At 43.4% G+C, this 25,077-nt stretch overlaps 1 protein-coding gene across 2 annotated transcripts in view; it reads left to right on the plus strand.

The window, feature by feature from the left end:
* The window catches only part of PDE6A (phosphodiesterase 6A), an 87,589-nt gene that overhangs the window by 37,424 nt on the left and 25,088 nt on the right, over positions 1-25,077 (plus strand). For both annotated transcript variants that reach the window (XM_037739548.1, XM_017531322.2), the window contains exons 7-16: positions 2,510-2,576; positions 6,449-6,496; positions 9,707-9,856; positions 10,707-10,850; positions 12,455-12,520; positions 12,728-12,874; positions 14,078-14,185; positions 22,996-23,105; positions 24,652-24,739; positions 24,935-25,035. In XM_037739548.1, coding sequence (XP_037595476.1) covers positions 2,510-2,576; positions 6,449-6,496; positions 9,707-9,856; positions 10,707-10,850; positions 12,455-12,520; positions 12,728-12,874; positions 14,078-14,185; positions 22,996-23,105; positions 24,652-24,739; positions 24,935-25,035 — 1,029 coding nt within the window. The remainder of the gene's footprint in view (positions 1-2,509; positions 2,577-6,448; positions 6,497-9,706; positions 9,857-10,706; positions 10,851-12,454; positions 12,521-12,727; positions 12,875-14,077; positions 14,186-22,995; positions 23,106-24,651; positions 24,740-24,934; positions 25,036-25,077) is intronic.

Below are 25,077 nucleotides of genomic sequence, written 5' to 3' on the forward strand. Positions count from 1 at the left end.
GGGTTTCACCATGTTGGCCAGGCTGGTCTTGAACTCCTGATCTTAGGTGATCTGCCCACCTGGGTCTCCCAAAGTGCTGGGATTACAGGTGTGAGCTATCGCACCCAGCCTCTTTTTATTATTTATAATTCTTTATTCTGTGTGTCAGGAATTCAAGTGTGGCTTAACTGAGCAGTTTTAGCTTGAGGTAGTTCATGAGGTTGAGGTCAAATATGAGTGTGGGCTGCAGTCTTCTGAAGGCTTTCCTGGAATTGGAGGAAAATAATATATAATAATAAATAACTTATTCACATGGCTGGCAAGTTGATGCTGGCTGCTGGCAGGAGGCCTCAGTTCCTTTTCACATAGGCCTCTACAGAGGGCTACTTGAGTTACTTCATGGCCTGGTGGCTGACTTCCCCAGAGCAAGCAGGTGAAAGCTACAATGCCTTTCATAATCTGGTTTCAAAATAACACATCCATCTCCACCATATTCTTTTGGTCACAGAGAACAGCTTTGATTCATAGTTGGAGGGAACTATACAAGGAAGTGAGAATCACTGAGGGTCATCTAGGGGACTGGTTACTATAAAGAGTAAAAAGGCAAGTCACGGTGCAAGAATATGTATTCATAACACAAATAACTGACAAAGGATAATGTCAAAAATACATATAGGGCCAGGCACAGTGGCTCATGCCTGTAATTCTAGTGCTTTGGGAGGCCTAGGTAAGAGGATCACTTTAGGGCAGGTGTTTGAGACCAGCCTGGGCAACATAGTGAGACCCCCCCCCACCATCTCTATGGTACAGTTTGACAGGTTCTTCTTGCCCACCACCCAGAAAAACAATAAATACACAGAGAACAGCAAGAGTTGCAGCAAAGAGTTTAATTATTTCAAGGCAGCTGAGCAAGAAAACCAAAGATAATTCTCAAATCTACCTCTCTGAGAATTTAGAGGCCAGGGTTTTTCAAGGATAGTTTGGTGGTCAGGAGGCTAGGGGGTGGGGAACACTGACTGATTGGTTGGGTTGAGGATGAAATCATAGGGGATTGAAACGGCCTTCTTGCAGTGAGTCAGTTCCTAGGGGAGGTCACAAGACCAGTTGAGTCTGGCTACTGCATTCCAGCCTGAGTGACAGAGTGAGTCCCTGTCTCTTTAAAGAGAAAAAAAAAGAAAGAGAACATATGAAGATCTCCTACAAATCAATAAAAAGAAAACACTATAGAAAAATGAGTAAAAGTAAATTTAAAAGTAATTTTAAAAAATGAGTAAAAGACATGAACAGAGGAACTTTACAAAAAAACAATGCAAATGACAAATACATTTATGGAAGGTACTCCATTTTATTAATCTTGTAGAGAAACATGAAAGAAAACTATGATGAGATGCCATTAGACCTCACCAGAAGGACTATCATTTAAAAGTCTGAAAATACTAAATATTGACAGAGACGTAGAACAAAGGAAACTCTAATGCATCACTGATGTGAATGTAAATTGGTACAGTCATTTTAGAAAACAGTTTGGCCTTAATCTAGTAAAGTTGAAGATATGAACATCTTATGACCCAGTATCTCTACTTGTAGAAAATATACCATGTAGAATTGAGAGCACATATGCACCAATGTTCACAGCGCACTGTTTATATTAGCCCCTAACTGGGGGGAAGAGGGATGTCCACCGACAGTTGAGTGGACAAATTGTGCCACAATAGTATAGGGAAAACTGTAAGTCAGTAAAATGGATGAATTACAGCAACAGGAAAAAGCAGCCAGACAAAATAATATATATTGTATGGGTCCATCTAAATGAAGTTGAAAAACAGGTAAAATTAAACTAACAGGTACAGGAAAACATGCTTAGGAGGTAAAACTCTACAAAAAAGCTAGAATGCAATTTAGCATAATTCCAGAGTAGTGGTTACCTTTGGGGTTGGGGAGAAGGTTATGATTGCGGGGGAAAGTCTAGGGCTCCCAAGGAGCTGACCATGCTGTTCTTGATGTCCATGTGGTTTTATAAATGTTCATTTTCTAATGATTGGTGACATTTTTAATGTGTGTTTATGTGCATGTTTTTTTCTCACAATGAACAAGCAAAAAGTAATAATACACAAAGTTATGGTATTGTGAGGGATAAATATATAAAGCACTTAGCTTAGTGCTTAGTACATGGTAGAAATTCTTCATAGATGAATTTTTTCACTCTCTACATAGTGTTAGTAGTTTCTAACTTTATGGGGGAAGTGATGATACTGGTTTTTGCTCCACGGCCAGTAACTATCTGTAGAATTAATGCTGTCTCTTTTCTTGGAGAGTGAAACTTGGTGGGCAGTCAGTAAAATGTTATATTTGCCACCCTTTTCTCCATGTCTAGATTTGGGCATTAAGATGGTTGGCCAACATTTTGGTTGTGGTCATGGGTAGGTGCTGAGAGCCACCTGAGAGCAGGGGGAGGGCAAAGGCCCAGATTTTAGTCCTGAGTCCAGTCATCCCTGCACTGAGAGTCACCATTTCTCTTTGGCCTTCACAGGAATCCACCTCCTGACCACTGGGCTTTAGTAAGCGGGCTCCCCACTTATGTTGCCCAAAATGGCCTGGTAAGTAATACAACTTTCAAGGGGGAGAGTTTTGGATCAAGTGGTAGGAAGAGTGGAAGGATTTCAGATCAAGAGGGTGGAAAAGATAATGGCAAGTGTGGCTCTCAAAAAATCTGATTCTCTTGTTTCTCTCAATTCAGTTGGCAATTGGTCTAAATGAATGAACAGAGAATTGACATTTGAGGAAATATCAAAGGCACAGATAAATAATCCTTAGGTGGAAAGGTGCATAGTCTTGGCTGGGCACAGTGGCTCATACCTATAATCCCAGAACTCTGTGGAGCCAAGGCAGGTGGATCACCTGAGGTCAGGAGTTCAAGACCAGCCTGGCCAACATAGCAAAACCTCATCTCTACTAAAAATACAAAAATTTGCTGGGCATGGTGGCGAGTGCTGGTAATCCGAGCTACTCGGGAGGCTGAGGCAGGAGAATCACTTTAAACTGGGAGGCAGAGGTTACAGTGAGCCGAGATCAAACCATTGCACTCCAGCCTGGGCAACAAGTGACAGTCCATTTCAATAATAAATAAGTAAATAAAGTAAAATAAAATAAATATGTCTTAGGCAGCTGGGGTCATAAAAGTAGGTTCCAGGTGGAAGGAAGAACATGGGCAAACAACGTGGGCATGGAGGCCTGGAGCAGTGTGCTGTGTGTGGTTAAGTGTGGCTGAAGTATTAGAGTTGAGACAGGAAGACAGCAAAAGATGAGGCTCAAGAGGGAGGAAGGCGTTAAATTACAGCAGGCCTTGGATGGCTTGCCTAAATGGTGGAATTTTTTTTTTTTTTTTTTGAGACAGTGTTTTGCTCTGTTGCCCAGGCTGGAATGCAGTGGTGTGATCTTGGCTCATGCAACCTCTGCCTCCCTGGTTCAAGCGATTCTCATGTCTCAGCCTCCGGAATAGCTGTGATTACAGTCGTGCGCCACCGCACCCTGCTATTTTTTGTATTTTTAGTAGAGAAGGGGTTTTGCCATGTTAGCCAGGCTGATCTTGAACTCCTGGTTTCAAGTGAGCCACCATGCTCATCCATAAAAGGTGGGACTTTAATCTACAGGTGACAGGTCACATAGTCAATTTTCATTTTAGAAAGATAACTCTTGCAGGGCATGGTGATTACCACCTGTAATCCAAATCCCAACATTTGGGAGGCTGAGCCAGGAGGATCACTTGACCCCAGGAGTTTGAGACTAGCCTGGGCAACACAGTAAGACTCTGTCTCTACAAAAAATTAGCCCACAGTCCAGCTACTCAAGAGGCTGAGACAGGAGTATCTCTTGAGCCCAGGAGTTCCAGGCTGCAGTGAGCTATAATTGCACCACTGCATTTTAGCCTGAGCAACAGATGGAGAACCTGTCTTTAAAAGAAATAAATAAAAAGAAAGAAAGATGACTCTAGCAGCTTCCTGGAAAGTGGATCTGAAGGACTAAGACTGCAGGCAAAGTACCAGAGCATCATTTAAGTAAGAGGTGATGAGAATTTCAACAAAGACAGGTTGAGTAAAGAATACTATCATTTGGCTGGCCATGGTGGCTCACACCTGCAATCCCAGCACTTTGGGAGGCCGAGGTGGGCGAATCACCTGAGGTCGGGTGTTTGAGACCAGCCTGACCAACATGGAGAAACCCCGTCTCTACTAAAAATACAAAATCAGCTGGGTGTGGTGGCACATGTCTGTAATCCCAGCTACTTAGGAGGCTGAGGCAGGAGAATCCCTTGAACACAGGAGGCGGAGGTTGAAGTGAACCAAGATTATGTCATTGCACTCCAGACTGGGCAACAAAAGTGAAATTCCATCTCAAAAAAAACAAAAGTGCTATGATTCTTGCTAACAGCCACTGGGTGCTTACAATGAGTCAGGCACTACCTAAATTTAATACTCACAACAACTTTGACAGAGGCAAGAACACAAGGAGGGAATAATGGGTCAGGTCTAATATTGAGAGGATGAGGCTGGCAGGGCTTTGTGATTGATTGTAGGCAGAGCAGGGAAGAGAGGAGTCAAAGCTAATTTCAGGCTTCTAGCCTGGATGGATAGTGCTGTCATCAGGCTTGGATGTAAGATGACGAAGTCAGTTTCAGACACGCAAGTTTCAGTGTCACACAAGAAAGTGTGACATTTTTTAGGAGCAGATGTCCAGCAGGTAGATGAAGAGACAGTTCGGATGCTGGGGAGAGAGAGGAGTGTTGGAAACAGAGATTTGGAAGATATCAGAGCCAGATGGTGTTTGAAATTATGAGTGTAGAGGAAGCCACCTAGGGAGAGGCAGATAGGCAGTGGACCCAGGGTGCAATACTGGAGGATGTTGGCCTCTACAGAGTGGGTGGAGAAAGAGGAGTGTGTGATGGAGAAACAGAAGGGAGGTTCAGAGGTGTTTGGAGACCCAGGAGAGGGCAGTGTCATGGAAACCAAGGAAGTAGAAAGTTTCAACAGGGAGAGAGATAATGACATGCAGCAGAGTGAACTGCTGAGATAAGAACTGAAAACCCCATTGGGTTTGGCACTGAAGAGATTATTGGTGGCCCTCCGTGAAAATGGAGTTGGTGGCAAGTTGGGAGCAGAACCAGCACGTGGTTTGCTGAGTAGTGGATGGATAATGAGAAGAGAAAGAATGCAAAAGGAAAGAGAATGCCTGGGTGGCTGCTATGGGGACCACAAGGGATACAGGAAGGATTTCATTTTCAAGCATGAGAGACTCCAGCATGCTCACAGATGGGAGGATAGAGCCCTCAAAGAGCTCTAAGCTCAGCAGACAATGATGGCAACTGATAGAGCTGGTGGAAGGAGAGGTCAGAAGGCTGGCGCAGTGAGCGGTCAGTCTTTGGACAGGAGCAGGGACAGCCCACTCACTGAGACCACAGACAGCCCACTCCTGTGTTGTCAGGCACGTTACTGCAAGTCGAGGTGGTGCCTTTTTGAGAACTAGAAGGAACCATTTCTCAAAGGATGACTAGAGAAAGTTCGGCGTCATGGTGCTGCAAGCTGACCACAGGCTGGATTTCAGCTCCCAGTCTCCCCTAGGCCAGATGCTTATGTGCAGTCAACATGCTACATAACCGTACACAGTGGCCCCATAGTGCTCTGGGGAGATCAGATAAGTGTCATCTGATTCCTTACCAGTAGGTCAACTGGTCCAACTTTCAGGAGAGGAATCTAGCCATATACAGCCAGAGCTACAACACTTTTCATTCATTATTCTACTTTGGGATTTATACTCCAAGGAAAAACTCCTACCTGCCCAAACAAAACAGAAGCCAAATGTAGTTGAGTCAAATATATTTAGAGTAGCATTATTTATATTAATTTAATTTAATTATTTTTTTTTTTTTGAGACAGGGTCTCACACTGTCGCCCAGGCTATAGTGCAGTGGCTAGATCTCGGCTCACTGCAGGCTCCGCCTCACAGGTTCAAGTGATTCTCCCCCCTCAATATCCAGGGTGCTGGGATTACAGGCATGTACCACCACCCAGGTTAATTTTTGTATTTTCAGTAGAAGCAGGGTTTTACCACATTGGCTGGGCTGGTATTTATAACTTAAAGACCATGGATACAACCCAAATAAGCAAGAAAAGGGGAACAACAAAATGGGACACTCTCCAGCTACTCGTCATCACAAGGTGTAGCCTTAACTTTTTCAAAGTTTGGAAATGATTCAAGAGTGGAGCAAACTGTAAAAAGAAATGTTTATAGGGTGACCTTTCTATCTAGTAGCCTCAGTCAATAATTCCAAATTTTCTCAACTATGTCTATCTAATAAAAAGAATGTGAATGCCTTGGGCAAGGACATGGTGTTATTGGAGATGGTATGCAGTGCTTCACTGGGCGCTCTCTCTGGCCTAATCACACGTTCATTATTCCCCTTCACGGCTCTCAGATTTGCAACATCATGAATGCGCCCGCGGAGGACTTTTTTGCATTTCAGGTAAGTCATTTTTTATTGCTGTCTTAGTCACATGATTTTTTCCCCCCTACCCAAAGAGCATTAGAATACATTAGAATCTAACTGCTCTGCTGGGAAGCAGCCTCAACAAAGTGAACATGTGACAGGAGAAAAGACCTGTGCCAGTGGAAATGGGGACGGGGTTAACCGGGTAATTTCCAAGGTCAAGGTCCTATTCAGTTTTAACATTCACACCCTTTGCTTTCTGGCCGCAGAATCTATCCCCCCTGCCCCACCACAAGATATACAATATATAATATACAAAAGCTCCAAAGTTTCACGATCAGATTCAGACATTAAAGTTGTATTTCAATAAATATAATCAAAATGCCACTTTGCCAGGTATTTTGTTGTTGTTGTTTTCTTTGTCTTTTTTTTTTTTTTAAGAGAGGGTCTCACCCTGTTGTCCAGGCTGTAGTACAGTGGTGCAATCATAGCTCATTGCAGCCTCAACCTGGTGGGCTCAAGCCAAGCTCCTGCCTCAGCCTGCCAATCAGCTAGACTACAGGAGTTCACCACTGTGCCTGATTGGCCTCAGCACCTTTGCTTACACTGTTCCCCATCATCTCCTGCTCAAATCCTGCTCTACCATCTCCTGTGAAACTTACGTGTGGGCCATAGAGAAAGGGGAGAAGATTGTAGGAAAGAGATGTTGAAATCCTCTCTGCCCTTCAATGACAACCTCAAATGCCATCATTTCTATTAAGTTTTATTCTCTGGCTGAATATCATTTCTCTCTCCTTGTAATTTTTATGGAATATTGTTTCATATTCCATTTGATTTTTTTTTTTTTTTTTTTTTTGAGACAGAGTCTCACTCTGTCACCCAGGCTGCAGTGCAGTGGTGCGATCTCGGCTCATTGCAAACTCTGCCTCCTGAGTTCAAGCAATTCTCCTGCCTCACCTTCCCAAGTAGCTGGGATTACAGGTGCCTGCCACCACACTTAGCTAATTTTTTTTTTTTTTTTTGAGACAGAGTTTCGCTCTTGTTGCCCAGGCTGGAGTGCAATGGCGCGATCTCGGCTCACCGCAACCTCCGCCTCCTGGGTTCAGGCAATTCTCCTGCCTCAGCCTCCTGAGTAGCTGGGATTACAGGCATGCACCACCATGCCCAGCTGATTTTTTGTATTTTTAGTAGAGACGGGGTTTCACTATGTTGACCAGGATGGTCTCGATCTCTTGGCCTCGTGATCCACCCGTCTCGGCCTCCCAAAGTGCTGGGATTACAGGCGTGAGTCAGCTAATTTTTTGTATTTTTAGTAGAGACTAAGTCTCCCCGCCTCCCAAAGTGTTGGGATTACAGGTGTGAGCCACTATGCCCAACCTTCCATGTGATTTTGTCTTTTTTTTTTTTAAACAAATGTTTTGTGGAAGATATCATCTGTGATGGCATTGGCAAAACGTTACACTTGCTACAGTGGTGGACCAGACAGGCATAGTCTTTGTCTCCATGAAGCTCATGATTGCATGGGGAAAGAGGCGGGAGTGGTGGTTAGCAGAAGGGCAGCGGGAGAGGAGGCGACCTCTCTGGAGATTCTGACTTAATCTGGAAGGAGTCAAGAAATGTGCCCCCGAAACTTATGTATGGGCAATAGAGAAAGGGGAGATGATTGCAGGAAAGAGATGGCTTATTGGGGTGAACTAGAATAAGCCAACAAATCTGAGTGAGAAACTAAGGGGGAGATTGACAAGAGAAGATTCTACAGAGGGGAACAGAGGTCAGATTTCGAAGGGCCTGGAAAGGCACACCAAGGAACTTGTGTCTCTTACGTATTTTCCTTACTTCATCTTTTATTATCCTTGCCTCTGTGTCAGACTAATTCCTCTTAGTAAAATGTGGCTTCCTTCGGTCAAGGTTGGGTCTTATCTTTCTTGACATCCTCAGCTCCAGGGCCCTGTCAATATTGACTTGGTTTAGCATGCTAGGCTAAACAAAGAAAAGAAAAACAAATCATTATCAATCAGGAAATAATTCAGAGGGAAACAAAAATGGCTGAGAAAAGTCAGAATTATTTTTTTACTCCTTCAAGAATATTATGAAAAAGCTTAGCAACAAAATAGTTCCAAAGTGAAAATTGGACTTCATGTGATGTGATTTTGACCACATCAATGCGACAAGCCCAAAGACTTGCTGAGAGTTGCTAACCTGACCACAACCGCAGCAGAACGTGGTCTTTGCTCAAGTCATCCACTGGATTGCGGTTGAACTATGTTAGTAAAGCAAATTTAATCTTGTTTTCAGATTCTGGTCTTCCTCCTCCAACTCATCCTCCACAAGGTAGCCTAAGTAACTTTGTTTTTTTGGGACGGAGTTTCACCCTTGGTACCGAGGCTGGAGAGCAATGGCACAATCTTGGCTCACCGCAACCTCCACCTCCTGGGTTCAAGTGATTCTCCTGCCTCAGCCTCCCAAGTAGCTGGGATTGCAGGCATGCACCACCATACCCCTGACTAATTTCATATTTTTAGTAGAGAGGAGGTTTCTCCATGTTGGTCAGGTTGGTCTCGAGCTCCCAACCTCAGGTGATCCTCCTACCTTGGCCCCCCAAAGTGCTGGGATTACAGGCGTAAGCCACTGCACACAGCCCCTGAATAACATTTTTAAGAAACATAGATTGGGCCAGGCACAATGGCTGAGCCATCTCAAAGGCATGAACCACCATACCTGACTTCTCCAAAGGAATCTTATAATTGATCAAGAACTTCATTTGTTCAGTTAGACACATATTCTTTCCATCCCATAGAGGAGAAAATTGAGGCCCCAGGAGAGAAAATGAAGTGCTAAAAGTAACACAGGAAGTCAGGGCAAGAGGCAAAAAGTGCAGGTTATATCTAGGTTATTAATTCAAAGTTACAAGAATCATAGCATCGCCCTTTCAAGCCAGCCCCCCATCACTACCTCCTCCCATATCTGAAAGAGAAACACTACTTCTCTTGGCTGTTCTGCATGTCATTACATCCTCAGCCTGCAACACACTGTCTGACGCACACTGGCCCTCACATCTGAGGGACGAACACAAAATAGCTACTTGGCTTAAGGAATTCCAACCAGATGGGTTATTTCTCATGGTAGTTACGGGTGACTAAAATCATGCAAAATCCGACAAACTCCATCCTCTTGCCACCTCCTCCTCTCAGCTAATCAGGGTCATGATGTAGTGTGAAATTTATCATCATTGCCCTTCTCTTGTAGAAAGAGCCTCTGGATGAGTCTGGATGGATGATTAAAAATGTCCTTTCGATGCCGATTGTGAACAAGAAGGAAGAAATTGTTGGGGTGGCCACGTTTTACAATCGTAAAGATGGGAAGCCCTTTGATGAAATGGATGAGACCCTCATGGAGGTATGGCTTGCTAGGAGGTCTTTTGCTGCTGGGATTCAGAGTCAGCTTGCTGGGGGAGGCTGGAGGGGGATGGATGTCACTGCTCTATCACATGGGGCAGCAACCTGGTTGGTCTAATCCTGACTCAGCCTCATCAATCACTTTCTTTACTCTCACTTCTGTACTGCACTGATGTGCTGTCAGAGAAATCCACATTTCCTTTTAAAAAAATTGAATCGAGCTGAACATGGTGGCTCATGCCTGTAATCCCAGCACTTTGGGAAGTTGAGGCAGATGAATTGCTTGAGACCAGGAATTCAAGACCAGCCTGGCCAACAGGGCAATACCCCACTTATAAAAATAATAATAATAAAAAAAGATTTACCAGGCATGGTAGTGCATACCTGTGGTCCTAGTTACTCAGGAGATTGAAGTAAGGTCAAAGCTGCAGTGTGCCATGATTGTACCATGGCACTCCCTCCTGGGTGACAGAGCAACACCCTATCCAAAAAACATAAAAAAAAAAAACAACTCTGCCTTTTTAGTTTTATGTTCTTAGCAAAATTGAGCAAAAAAGTATAGAGTTCCTGTATATCCTCTATCCCCACATATGCAAAAACACATTCTCTTTTTGTGACGTTATTACATGTAAGAATGATGCTTTATGTATGTTAGTGCTTTACTTAAAGTGTGATCACATCCATTCCTTTAACTTAGCCTTGTAAGAGCTCTGCAAGGTGGGCAGCACATGGCTTGTCAAACCCATTTTACAGCTGAGAAAACAGAGGCTGAGAGACTCTTGCTATAAGTTTTAGTGTCAAGGTTAAGCTTGAGTGTTCTGTCTCTGATTTCTCCTTTCTTTCTTTTTCAGTCTTTGACTCAATTTCTGGGCTGGTCTGTCTTAAATCCTGACACCTATGAGTCAATGAATAAACTTGAAAATAGGAAGGATATTTTCCAGGACATAGTAAAATATCATGTGAAATGTGACAATGAAGAAATTCAGAAAATCTTGGTGTGTAATGTTCTTTCTTTGTTTCTACTCGAATAGAGACTGCATCTCAGAGATGTGGCCAGACTAAGGCAAAACTTGCAACTCCATGAGGGAACGCCTGGGCATAGGTTTGTGCGCTGTTCTATTTTTCCTGCCTAGCGCAGGGATGTAGCAGCCCTCAACATTTAATGAATGAATGAATGAATGAATGAGTGCATAACAGATAAGTGCCTGAGAATGGTACATAACGACTGCACTATGTGGCCTGGGGACAGTTATTCCTTACAGAAACACCTCAGTCTTGGGGTCAGATGTTGGCTTGACAGCTCTAGAAACTTCATTTTTTACTGTGCTCAGGAATGACTTAGTACTGGAGACAGGGCCAACCAGCCATAGCCCCTACTCTGAGAGAAAGCTTTATCTGGAAGACCAGTGGACAATGGTCAGCTTCTCAGAGCCTCTTTCCTGTGAGGTCAGCTCACTTAGAAGACCCTATCAAGCTGGGTGCAGATTACACCTGTAATCTCAGCACTTTGAGAGGCCAACGTGGTCAGATCTCTTAAGCCCAGCAGTTCGACACCAGCCTGGGCAACACGGTGAGACCCTGTCTCTACCAAAAAAAACACACAAAAATTAGTCAGGCATGTTGGTGCGTACCTGTAGTCCCAGCTACTCAGGAGGCTGAGGTGGGAGGATCACCTGAGCCCATGAAGATCAAGGCTGCAGTGAGCGGCGATTGCCCCACCACGCTTCAGCCTGCCTGACAGAGTGAGACAAAAACAAAAAGAAGAAAAAGAAAAAAGAAAGACAGGCTAATGTTTTTCGAGGGCATTTCTTAAGCTGGGATGATGCCACAACAAATTTGATCATTTCATCCCAATAACTGGTACATTTAGAGGAGAAAACATCCAGTTTGAATAAATTGCCTCATGGTTTGCTTGACTCCGTCCATAGTTTCAGCCAAAGAATGGGTAGTGCAACCTAGTGGGGCACAGCCTCAGTGAACCACTTACAAGTTAACACGTTTTGCTCTGGGTCAGGAAATCAGAAGCAAGTAACTGGGTCCAGTTCTCCCTCCTATGGCACAGAGGGACATAGGCCCAGAGAGAGAAGGAACTTACCTCAAATTGCACAGTAAATGAGAGGAAGAACCAGGACTATGGCCAAGGCCTCCTTACTCCCAGTCAGAACTAATAACAATAAAACTATCAACAACAACATTCTTTTATGTTAGTGTACTATGTGCCAAGCACTGTGCTAAGTGATTTATATGCATTATTTAATTTTACATATATTGCTCAAGAATGACTTTGCATAATTGCATTTTAATTTAGCAGTGAAGTACGTTTATTATCCTCAGTTTACAGATGAGGAAATTGAAGATCAGAAGCATTAGTAACACTGCTAGTAAGCGGCAGAGCTCAATTTTGAATGCAGGTCTCTATGGCTCTAAAGCCCAGGACTTGGTGCATCAGTGAATGTTTAATGGAATCCTCTTTGAGCTCGTGGTTCTGTCACAAGGACTTTGGAGAAAGGAGATAAGTGGGAATGGAAGAGGGGAGGCATTTTTAGGCTTTAGATGTTGTAACCTATTTTTTTCCCCCTGCCATTTTGGGCCCTGGCAGAAAACCAGAGAGGTGTATGGGAAGGAGCCATGGGAATGTGAGGAAGAGGAGCTGGCTGAGATCCTGGTGAGCTGAACGGGGGCAGCGCGAGTCCTGATGTATAACAAGTCCAAGGTGCTCCTGAGCGTGCACAGGTGTCTCTTTGCAAAGCATGATCCCCATCACTCTGTTCTGATCCCTCCCGCAGACCCAGCATGGGGACAGGCCTGGGCAGGAGGTGGGCACCCAGAAACACTTCATGCTTCCTAATCACTTGACTCTACTCTTATACAGCAAGCAGAGCTGCCAGATGCAGAGAAATATGAAATTAATAAATTTCACTTCAGTGACTTGCCCCTAACAGAACTGGAGCTGGTGAAATGTGGAATACAGATGTATTATGAGCTCAAAGTGGTGGATAAATTTCACATTCCACAAGAGGTGAGGTCAAAACAAACATTGTTGATTTCCACTTTTCATTTTCTTTCTTGCTTGCTTTAAAAAAAGCAACAACAAAAAATTCAATCTGTAAACTACCTTAAAAAGAATGTATCCTCAGCATTTAGGATTTAAAGAATTAGTCATGTTGCACAGATGAGTCATTTATAAGAAAAGAGACACACTGTTCCTCTGTGTCCTGTGAAGTGTGATGTTTTGGGTGCACTGGTTTCTTGCAGTGAGTTCTGAGGTAGTAAGCTCTGAAGGCTGGGAATAGATGTGCTGCAAAAAAGGGATCCTATAGTTAAATAGGGGCAGAAAATGTGGTCTAAACCAATTTAAACAGGGCTCATTCCCTGCAGAATTCCTTATTAAGGTTTGCTATGAATTTAGGGGAGTGGGGGACAGGCAGATGGTGTGCAGAATTTCCCAAACTCATTTGATTTGGATTAAAGCAGTGGTTCTCAAAGTGTCGCCCCAGACCACATCCATACCACCTAAGAATTTATCAGCAATTCGCATTCTCTCTCTCTCTCCTCTCTTTCTCTCTCTCTCTCTCTCTCTCTCTCTCACACACACACACACACAGACATACACACACACTCCCAGCTCTGAAGAATCAGAAACTGTTTTAACAAGTCCTCTAAGTGAGTCTAACGCACAGACAAGTTTGCCACTGGATAAGAGTCCTTTAGCTTCCCTTTCCTGTAGAGCCCCTGTTGGCTTCTCCAAGGACAGTTGCTCTCCAGGGCACGGTTTGGGAATCACTGATGAAGCTGGGTCCGAGGAATGACTCATGCTCGCCTCCTTTCCTAACAACAACATCCTCATAGCATTTAGCAGTTTGCAAAGCACTTTCACAGCGTGATTGCATCTATTACAAGTCCTTACCTCCTGGTCCAGTGAACCAGTTACAAGTTAACAAATTTTGCTCTGGGTCAGGAACTCAGAAGCAAGTAACCCTGGCACATGGGGACGTAGGCCCAGATGAGAAGGAAATTGCCTTAAGTTGCACAGTAAATGAGAGGAAGAACCAGGATGATGGCCAAGGCTTCCTTACTCCCAATCAGCAATGATGGGAGTTGGAGGACCTCCAGCCTCAAAAGAGAGGGCCATGGGCCATGCTTTCTGCATGTTTTTGTTATTCTAACCATCAGGAGACCATTTCATGTGTGTCCTGCCTCACTGATACGTATGTGTTCACAGGCCCTGGTGCGGTTCATGTACTCCCTGAGTAAGGGCTACCGCAAGATCACCTACCACAACTGGCGGCACGGCTTCAACGTGGGCCAGACCATGTTCTCCCTACTGGTGGTATGGCGGGGCCGGTGGGGCTGGTAGGGTGGGCGTGCATCACAGCAGACTCTACATGGTAGCAACAGCATTGTTCTTTCTCTATTTATTGCCTTTTAAGAATTATGTGAAAGCAGTGTAGGCTTTTGTATTAAAAGGATTTTAAGAATAGAGAGGCATATTAAAAAAAAAAGTGAAAGAAATCTGCAAGCTACCCCCAACCTCAGTCTGGTTATTTGGGAGTTACCCCGTCACATATATTAAAATAGTTCAACAGTTCAGTTGGTCATTGGTCATAGTCTTTGTTTGGGGCATAATGACGGTTAGGAACATAGTTCATTTTTAAAAGACATGATATAAAGAGGTATCTCTTTCTGTAGTTAGCCTGGTAATGCAAGTCATAATCATTTGGAAATCCACTTTAAAAAAAAAAAAACAAAACATAAGCCGAGCATGCTGGCTTCCGCCTGTAATCCCAGCACTTTGGGAGGCCGAGGCGGGTGGATCAGGAGGTCAAGAGATCAAGACCATTCTGGCCAACATGGTGAAGGAACCCTGTCTCTACTAAAAGTACAAAAATATTAGCTGGAGGTGGTGGCACGTGCCTGCAATTCCATCTACTCGGGAGGCTGAGGCAGGAGATTAGCTTGAACCCGGGAAGCAGAGGTTGCAAGCTGAGATCACGCCATTGCACTCCAGCCTGGGCAACAACCGTGACAGTCCATCTCAATAAATAAATAAATAAATAAATAAAATAAAGATTAGAAAACCTTGGAATAGAAAAGTTTGCCATTCGCCATTCAAGATGCCTGCAAACCGCCTGTTAGCTGCTCCCATAAACACATCACGTGTTCTTTTCCCCAGAGAAATTTTCTTACATTTCCTTAAATTGTGGCAGTGTCTAGAGAAACAGCAGTATCAGCCACCTTTCACATTAAGCTTCCTGTAGTACTCAAATCAGGGAAAAGATAAGTGCCACATTCGATTTGGTTCAGCACCATACGCAAGCCAACAAGGCCAAAGAGGCGGTCTAAAGCTGCATCCTGTTCCATTAGGTGTTTCCATGAATCTCATCCACATTTTAGAGAGTTGCTTCTCCCCGTCTGAACCCTGGGAGGCCTGATTGACTATATAAAATCCAAGATTTCCCTCCAATGTATAATTAGCTTCAAATTCCCTATAACTGGTACCCCTCCACCAGCAAGAGTGAGCCCCCAGGAACCCCACTGAAAACTTTCCTCAGTAGTAATTTTGGTTATCAATTGCTTTGGCCTTTGATTGTGGGAGCTATTATGGGAACTTTCAGGGAAAGCTATTTGGGAGCAAGGAGTGAGCCTGGCCAAATAGCAAGTTCTGCGCCAGCAGGGAGAGAGAACAGAGTAAGCAAACCCAGTATAAGCCCTTTGGGACTGGAAAAGAGGCCACCTAGTGGTGCTTGAACAGAGTTCAGTTGAGTTTGTCAGCCCGTAAGTCTGCATAGCTCCTGAACGGGGTCCAGTGGGACGACACTTACTTTTTTGTGGTCCCTTCATATCATATTGTAAGGTTGCATAACCACATTTAGTGAAAGAAGCATTACTGGATTTAATCCTGTGACATGCTACAAGCAATTACTCCTAGCCACCTGGGTAGTTTCCAGGTCTTGACTACACAATACCTGAAGGCATGATATACCTTTGATAGGCATCACCCAGACGGGTTTTCTGTATTTGGCAGTGATTAGGTTATTAATTAGAAAGGTCAGAGTGCTGTTTCCTTCATGCTGGCAGAGAAGTCTCGATCTATGATCTTGGGAAAACTGTCCCTATCTAGAATGCCATCTGTTTCTAGGGAAAACCTTCCCTGGTTAACTTTACCTGAAGGAGGCCAACAGGCATATAGTTCCAGGAATCTGGAGGGAACTTCTGAGTTGAGAGATGGAGATCCAAGACTCAAGGTCCCGCGGTTTTGCGGTAGAGAAGAACTTGGTATGGTCCCTTCCAGTGGAGTTGAAGAGCAGTCTTCCTTTGGTGTCATTTCCAAAAGACCTAATCTCTGGGTTCTATATCATGAAAGGTCTGGTTGTCATCAATTGGTGGGTCACAAAGAGCTTCTTTAACCTGATGAAAATATGCTTTGGCATAATGCAGTAAAGCCCTGCAGTACTGAGTCATGTCAGAGTTTATAAGAGTGGAAGATACCTGGGCACAATGGTTCACGCCTGTAAACCAGCACTTCCAGAGGCCAAACTGGGCAAATCACCAGGTCAAGAGACGGAGACCATCCTGGCTAACCCGGTGAAATCCATTCTCTACTAAAAATATCAAAAATTAGTGGGGTGCGGTGGCATGCACCTGTAGTCCCAGCTACTGGGAGGCTGAGGCAGGAGAATCGCTTGAACCCGGGAGGTGGAGGTTGCAGCGAGCTGAGATCGCACCACTGTCCTCCAACCTGGGCAACAGAGGGAGACTCTGTCTCAAAATTAAAAAAAAAAAAAAGGAAAAAAAAAGAGTGGAAGATAAATGAGGTTCTGTTATCAGGGGCATACATCTTCCTGCAACTGTTCCATATGGGGTCAATCTGTTTTCTGGCAGGAGTGGATCTGATTGTCATCAATTGAGAATACCTTTCACCAAGGCAATCCAATTGATTCAGTTAGCTTTGCCAAACACAATTGTGTTTATATCTTTGTAAACTGTTTTACAATTTGTCTAGTGAAATGAGTACCTCTTTATCTCCATCTATAAATTTTATACAGGTCGGGCATGGTGGCTCACGCCTGTAATCACAACATTTTCGGAGGCTGACATGGGTGGATTGCTTGAGCCCAGGAGTTCAAGGTCAGTCTGGGCAACATGGTAAAACCCCATCTCTATAAAAAATACATATATTAGCCAGATATGGTGGCACACGCCTGTGGTCCCAACTACTCAGCAGGTAAGGCAGGAGGATCCTTTGAACACAGGAAGTCGAGGCTGCAGTGAACCGTGATGGCACAACTGACCTCTACCCTCGGTGGCAAAGAGAGAGATTGTTTCAAAAAAAAAAAAGGAAAATGTTGTACAGTTTCTGAAACACATATCAATAACACATCCACAGACTATAACTGAAACCAAGTGTAGCATTATTATTTGACAGTGCTTCCAGAAAAGTCTCTGGAGATTTTCTCAGGAATTCCCCATAAGGAAAAAATATTTTTTAAGTTTTTTTTCTGAGATGAACTCTCACTCTGTTGCCCCGTCCTGAAATGTGGTGATGTGATCATAGCTCAGTGCAGCCTCAAACTCCTGCGCTCACGTGATCCTTTCACCTCAGCCTCTGAAGTAGCTAAAGCTACAGGCATGTACCACCATGCCGGACTGATTTATTTATTTTGGGTTTTTTTAAGAGATGGGGTCTCACTATGTTGCCGTGATCTTAAACTCCTGGCCTCAAGTGATCCTTCTGCTGCAGTCTCCCAAGTTGCTGGAATTATAGACACAAGCCATTAAACCCAGAGAAAAAATATTTTCTAATAGCTTTTAAAGTGTTATAGTATAGTGCTATAACATTAGCCTTCCTGTATGTGAACAGTTCTATAAAACCAGAAAAGATGCACGGAAGGTGGCAGTTTAGTGAAATCCATCTGTAAGTGTTCAGATAATCCAATGGGTGCCGGAAATGTGTTGCCTGAGATTTTTATTGTCATGCTAGCATTATGAGTTTGACAAATCAAACTTTTTTTTTTTTTGAGATAGGGTCTTGCTTTGTTGCCCAAGCTGGAGTGCAGAGGTGTCATTATGTCTCACTGTAGCCTTGACCTCCTAGGCTCAAGAAATCTTTCCATCTCAGCCCCCCAAGTAGCTGGGTCAGTGGGCACTCATCACCGTACTGGGCTAATTTTTAAGTTGTTTTGTAGAGACAGGGTCTCACTATGTTGTCCAGGCTGGTATTGAACTCTTGGGTTCAAGTGATCCTCCTGCCTTGGCCTCCTAAATATTTGAGATTTTAGGTGTGAGCTACCATGCCTGGCCCCAAATATTTCTTAAAACCATTTTGGCAATTATGTTTATTTATTTAGCAAGGGAGTCTCACTCTGTCATCCAGGCTGGAATGCAGCAACATGATCTCGGCTCACTGCAACCTCCACCTCCCAGGTTCAAGTGATATTTCTGCCTCAGCCTCCCAAGTAGCTGGGATTACAGACACATGTCGCCAGCCCTGGCTAATTTTTCTATTTTTAGTAGAGATGGGATTTCGCCACATTGGCCAGGCTGGTCTCAAACTCCTGACCTCAAGTGATTTGCCAGTCTCAGCCTCCCAAAGTGCTGGGATAACAGGCACCAGCCACCGCGCCCAGCCCATTTTAGCAATTTTAGAGCAGTTACCCTGTCAATATTTTGTCATAATTTCTGTCATTTTATGTCTTCCATGATGACTCATGGAGTGCAGGAATCTAATAATGGAAACTTTAAGGACTCATTAAGAACCAGCTGGCTATTGGGGCTCTCCATAACTCCACACTTAACATTGGATTTATATCCTTTTAAACACCAATTTTGTTCTCTAATTCAGGTGCATAGAACTGTTTATTAAATAGGTTATCATGGGTAATTTGACTTGGATCCATCTTGTAGAGTTCATTTAAATTGTATATCTTACCAATTTCCGTACTGGCTGACTTAGCATAAAAATCTACCAAATTAAAAAAAAAAAAGTCTACCAAATTTTTTTTTTTCAATTATTTTTTATTCTGCTTAATATTGAGTTTCCAGTTTTACGAACCAGTCCGTTTCTTCATTGGAATTCTGGGAATTCTCCCCCAGTCCAGTGGTATGATCTCATGAAGATGAAACACTTTAGGCTGATAGCTGCTCAGAAAGCAGCAGAGTGAAAAACCGTCTGTGGATGACGAGACTTTACATGGTCATGGTTAAAGACCTCATGAGCGTTCATTACAATAATGACACAATTGACAAGGAAATTTGGTTATTTCTGTCACAAACATTTTAAGACAATAACTAAAATTGTGACTGACAGTGTTATACCAGGAATACTAGATTTCTGTGAATTTTATACAGTTTTGAAACACATTAATAACATCCATAGAATATAACTCAAAGAAGATTTAGCATTAATTGTATTTGACAATGCTTCTCATATAGTTTAATATATCAAATAAGGCTAATTAGTTTAATGTCTCTCTTTTTACAAGAAGAGATATCTTTTTAAGATGATCCAAGGGTTCATCTGAAAAATTCCAAAGTTAATTTGCAGTCAAGAAAAATACTTATTTTAGAATATTATTTTGGGGCTGGGTGTGGTAGCACATGCCTATAATCCCAGCACTTTGGGAGGCCAAGGCGGGCGGATTACTTGAGGTCAAGAGTTTGAGACCAGCCTGGCCAACATGGTGAAACTCTGTCTCTACCAAAAATGTTTTAAAAAATTAGCTGGATGTGGTGGCATGTGCCTAATCCCAGCTACTCAGGAGGCTGAGGCAATAGAATCACTTAAACCCAGGAGGCAGAGAGTGCAGTGAGCCGAGATCACGCCATTGCACTCCAGCCTGGGCGACAGAATGACACTCTGTCTCAAAAAAAAAAGAACACGACTTTGGGAAGTTTCTAAAAAATATCAAAGGTTTAAAATGCTTTTTCTTTGTTTTCGAGACAGAGTCTTGCTCTGTCACCCAGGCTGGAGTACAGTGGCATGATCTTGGCTCACTGCAACCTCTGCTTCCTGAGTTTAAGCGATTCCCCTGTCTCAGCCTCCCAAGTAACTGGGGTTACAGGTGTGTGTCACCAGGCCCAGCTAATTTTTAATATTTTTAGTAGAGATGATATTTGACCATGTTGACCAAGCTGGTCGCCAACTCCTGACATCAAGTGATCCACCCTCCTCAGCCTTCCAGAGTGCTGTGATTACAGGAAAGAGCCATTGTGCCCAGCCCAAAATAAGATTATTTAGCCCAGTGTTGTGGCATGCACGAGTAGTCCCAGCTACTCAGGAGGCTGAGGTGGGAGGATCATTTGAACCCAGGAGGTCCAAACTACAGTGAGTTGCAGTTGCACCACTACACTCTAGCCTGGGTGACAGAGGGAGACTCTGTCTCAAAAAAGAAAAGAAAAGAAAAGATCACTGTGAACAGTAGTCATTCATTTGACCAAAGTGATAAATAAAAGACTTCAAAGGCAAACACAGAAAGTTACATACTTATAAAAAGACCTTAACCCTTTTAGTAAAGAAAACTCAGTTTTCTTAAGTGATCAAAAACCTAACAAAGACAACCCGGAGCACAGGAAATTAATTTGATAAGGCACAGAATCTTTGTTTCCTAGGCCAATTACCTAAAAGATAAATTTCCTTTTAAAAGCAGACCAATACTCCAAGAAAGCTTTGTTGTTTTAAAAGAGAGGTCTAAATTCTAGTTTTGCATCAGTGTGTGTTGGACATTAATGTTCAAGATAGCGTTAATATCAAAATGTTAGAAAAACTTAAAAATAATTTTCTTTCCATCTTAGCCAACTTAATGACACAAGTAATTACTGTCGCCAGATTTATCCTCCACAAGCCTTCTACAACTTTCTTATCCATTCAGCTTTTGTACTGTACTTTTTCCTCTTCTCATTTTGGAACAACCAGTTATCTTACTTTAGGACAAAAATTTCTCTTTTCCCCCTTAATAAAATAAAGCATCCTCATATTGTATAGCTTTTTCTTACCCAAAGGACTTTTTGCCTTCTTATATAATTGCTTATAGAATTGTTTCACTTATTATTTTTAGTAATAATATATTAACTACTAGTTATTATTATTAATATATTAATTAAGGGTTAAGAATTATAAATAATATAGAAATATGTTAATATATCCCTACATTAATTAGGAATTTGAACCCTTAATGACCTTAATTTCCAGTGAACACTAGGAAGCAAGCAAAAATTGTGAACTGTCTGTCACACCAGCAATCTGTAGGTCAACAGTCTGTGAATAATAGTTTCTAGAAGCATCTACTTTCCCATAGTACAATCTGTCATTGTGGCACAGAACATGTTTACTAACAGTCCCAAATATTTTTAGTCTGTTGGTAATAAGAAATTGTAGAGGAGGCAACATTTAATCTCTATCCTCTTGGATTTTTTTTTTTTTTTTTTTTGAGACATGGTTTGCTCTGTCACATAGGCTGGAGTGTAGTGTTGAGAACNCGTGGCTCACTGCAGTCTTGACCTCCTGGGCTCAAGCGATCCTCCCACCTCATTCTTCCAAGTGTTAGGTTTTGAAGGGAAAGTGAGGGTTAAAGAAAGACACACGCAAACAGAAAGAGGGCAGCTCAACAGCAAATGCAGGCTTTATGTCCAGCATAAAACCTACAGAAGTGGGGACCAGCCTAATGCCAGAGCCCACTGCTGCTTATAGGATATAGGTATGGGTGGGAGGGGTCTGGGCAGTATGGCTTGTTGCCTGGCAGGATGTTAATAGATGTTCTCATGATGAGGCAGCTGCGCCCTTGTCCGGGAGGGATGCCATCGTGGTATTTCTTGGACTTTTACCCAGCCAGATATGCTAGGATGTTTCTTTAGTTGGGCCTTTGTCTGCCTTGTGGTCAGGTAGTTATGCAGGATGTTTCTCACGGCCCAAACCCCTGTGAAAAGTTTCACTTTGACCAAGTTCTGTAAAATAATGGGGAGGTTACAAAATGGTACAGTTTGGACTAATACCAAGTAGCTGGAACACAGTATGCGCCACCATGCCCAGCTAAATTTTTAGTTTTGTAGAGACAGGGTCTGGCTGTGTTGCCTAGGCTGGTCTTGAACTCTTAAGCTCAAGTGGTCCTCCTGCTTCAGCCTCCCACGGGCTGGGATTACAGGCGTGAGCTGCCACGCCTGGCCCTATCTTTTATTTTGTTTCTTTCATCTTGGCTATTCTATGTACCTCATATAAGTGAAATCTTACAGTATTTATCCTTATGTGTCTGGTGTATTTCACTTAGTATAATGTTTTAAAGCTTATCCATGATACAATTTATGGCTGCATGGTGTTCTATTGTTGGACTTGGAAATGTTTTCAGTCTTTCACTATTACAAACAATGCCACAATATCCTGGGAGGAACTTATCTTTGTGTATTTGTGTCCGTATTTTTGGCTCAGAAGATCAGAGACTTTTATGTTTTAATTAAAATTATTTCCCCTCCAGATCATGATGCAAATCCCTGCCCTTCCTCATCCTCATTCCTTCCCCCTTGGCTGAAATGGTCAGGCCAGAGTGGGTGCTAGGGCCAGAAGCAGGAATTCTGACCAGGCTATCATAGAAGGTAGCAAGAACACCACGAAGAGTGATTTCTTTCTTAAAGTCAGCGTCAGCTCTCCAGAGAACTTTCCCACATTTTGTTTCAACATCCAGCATCAAGGAGTTAAGTGTCTGGCAGAATCACAAGGAAGGATTCCTCCAGGCTGTGCTTAAACCAGTAGACCTGTTTTGGAAGTTTTGTTTTACCAGTCCAACCAGATCCTAAAACCTGACATCTACAAGTTTCTCAAAAATCACCTAATCTAATATGTTCCACCCCCCGTTTGTAGATTGGGCTACTGAGGTTCAGAGTGAGATGAGACCAGCTAAGGTCAACTCAGAAACAAGGTGACCAGTTGTCTCCATTTACCTGGTACTTTCCCCATTCTAGCACCGAAAGTCCCACATCCCCAAAAAACCCCTCAGCCCTGAGCAGTCCTCCGGTCAGCCTCCTGGGCCAGGATACAGCCAAGATCAGACCCATGCTTCCTAGTTCTGGGCCCTCCTCCTTACATCCGCCTTTTCAGCCCTGCTTCCAGCCCCTACACAAAAGGAATGATTTGCATTCTCCTTGCCCTTCCAGACGGGAAAGCTGAAGCGCTACTTCACGGACCTGGAGGCCTTGGCCATGGTCACTGCTGCTTTCTGCCATGACATTGACCACAGAGGCACCAACAACCTCTACCAGATGAAGTGAGTCAGCCTCCCTCCCCACCCCCAGCCCTCCGGATTTATTATCCAGTTGTATGTGGCCTCCAGGCAGGCTCACTGGCCAACAGGGAAGTCTTGTGCTCCACAGATTCCCACTGCCTTCTGTCCCTGGGATCTGAGTCTCCTCCTGTAGCAGCCAGAATAACGACCCCCCAAAGATGTCCAGATCTCAAATCCCTGAGCTGGGGAATATGTTGTCTTATAAGACAACATATAAGATTTCACTTATATTCAAAAGGGACTTTGCAGATGTGATTAAGTCGAGGATCTTGAGATACAGGGAGTATTCGAGTGGGCCCCATGTAGTCCCAAGGGTCCTTATATAGGGAAGCAGGAGGTCAGAGAGGAGAGGCAGTGCTACTCTTTGTAGATGGAGGCACGGGCTACAAGCAAGGAGGTGGCCCCCAGAAACTCGAAAAAGCAAGGAAACAGATTTTCCTCTGGAGCCCCCAGAAGGAAAGCAGCCCTAAGTACCCATTTCAGACTTCATACAGAGCTGTGAAATGATGCATTTTATTGTTTTAAGCCATTAAGTCTGTGGCAGTTTGTTACAACACCCATAGAAAACTAATGCATTAAACTCCTTTCCTGTCTCCTTCCTCTACTACCTGCTGTACCAATTAGGGCCAAGATGTTAAGTAACCAGTAATGGTTCATTCATTCATCTCTTATTTATTTATTTGTTTGTTTATTTATTTATTTTTATAGAGACAGGGTTTCTCCATGCTGGGCAGGCTGGTCTCGAACTCCCAACCTCAAGTGATCCACGTGCTTTGGCCTCTCAAAATGCTGGAATTACAGGCATGAGCCACTGCACCCAGCCCTATCTCATATTTATAATGCTTCTAATATAGGTGGTAGGCTCTATGCTAGGCAAAGGAGGTGCTCCGATGAGCAAAACAGCCCCTGTCCTCACAGAGCTTATATTTCAGACAGCCCATGAAGCATCGTCCTTGAGCCATGATCTCATTGGATCCTCACAACCACCCAGTGGGCTGGGCAGAGCAGGGATTAATGTTATCCCTACTTACACAGGAGAAAACTGAGTCTCCGCTCAGGGCCCATGGCCTGTAAGTCATTAACAAGCTCTGAATTCATGCTGCTCTGACTCTTCTCAATACTTCCATGCTGCTCTGGGGCTAGAGATTGTATTTACATTTTACATTTTGAGACTCTAAATACTTAGCACAGTGTGTGGCACATAGTAAGTGCTCAACAAATATTTATTGAATTCAGAAATGAATATTCAAGACTCGGATATGAAGAATCAGGGCTAGATGATCTCGAAGCATGGGCCAATGCTAATGTCCCTAAAATCCTTTATTGCATTGTGTGTGTTTGCGGCTTTTTCTGGGGGAATGGGTCCACACTATTTAGTAGATCCTCCAATGAGTTCATGACCCAAAAGTAGCTTGGAATCACTTGTGGAGAAGGTTAAAGATGGAGGCAGGAGACTTAATATTTAGTCCTAATTTTCTATTGTCCATTCTGTATTGATTATCTCTCTCTCTCTCTCTTTCTCATTCAGATCCCAGAACCCACTGGCCAAGCTGCATGGGTCCTCTATCTTGGAAAGACACCACTTGGAGTTTGGCAAAACATTGCTCAGAGACGAGGTAGGATGAGGGCCAAGGGTACACCGGCTGCCGGGCATGGATCAGAGACCCCATCTCACAAGCAGCCTGAGTGTGCCCTGGAAGCATGCTTTCCATTGGCCTGGACTGCTTCTGCCATCGTCTGTGGCGGCCATTGGTCGATGGATGACTTTCCAGCATCAATTCTCTCCCATCTTGCCTGTTTTTTTGTTTTAGAGCCTGAATATCTTTCAAAACCTCAATCGTCGACAGCATGAGCATGCCATCCACATGATGGACATTGCAATCATTGCCACAGACCTCGCACTATATTTCAAGTTGGTATTTCTTCTTATTTTAATGGTAACAATGATTATATA

This window comes from Cebus imitator, unplaced genomic scaffold, assembly GCF_001604975.1.
Source record: "Cebus imitator isolate Cc_AM_T3 unplaced genomic scaffold, Cebus_imitator-1.0 Scaffold71, whole genome shotgun sequence".
NCBI lineage: Eukaryota > Metazoa > Chordata > Mammalia > Primates > Cebidae > Cebus > Cebus imitator.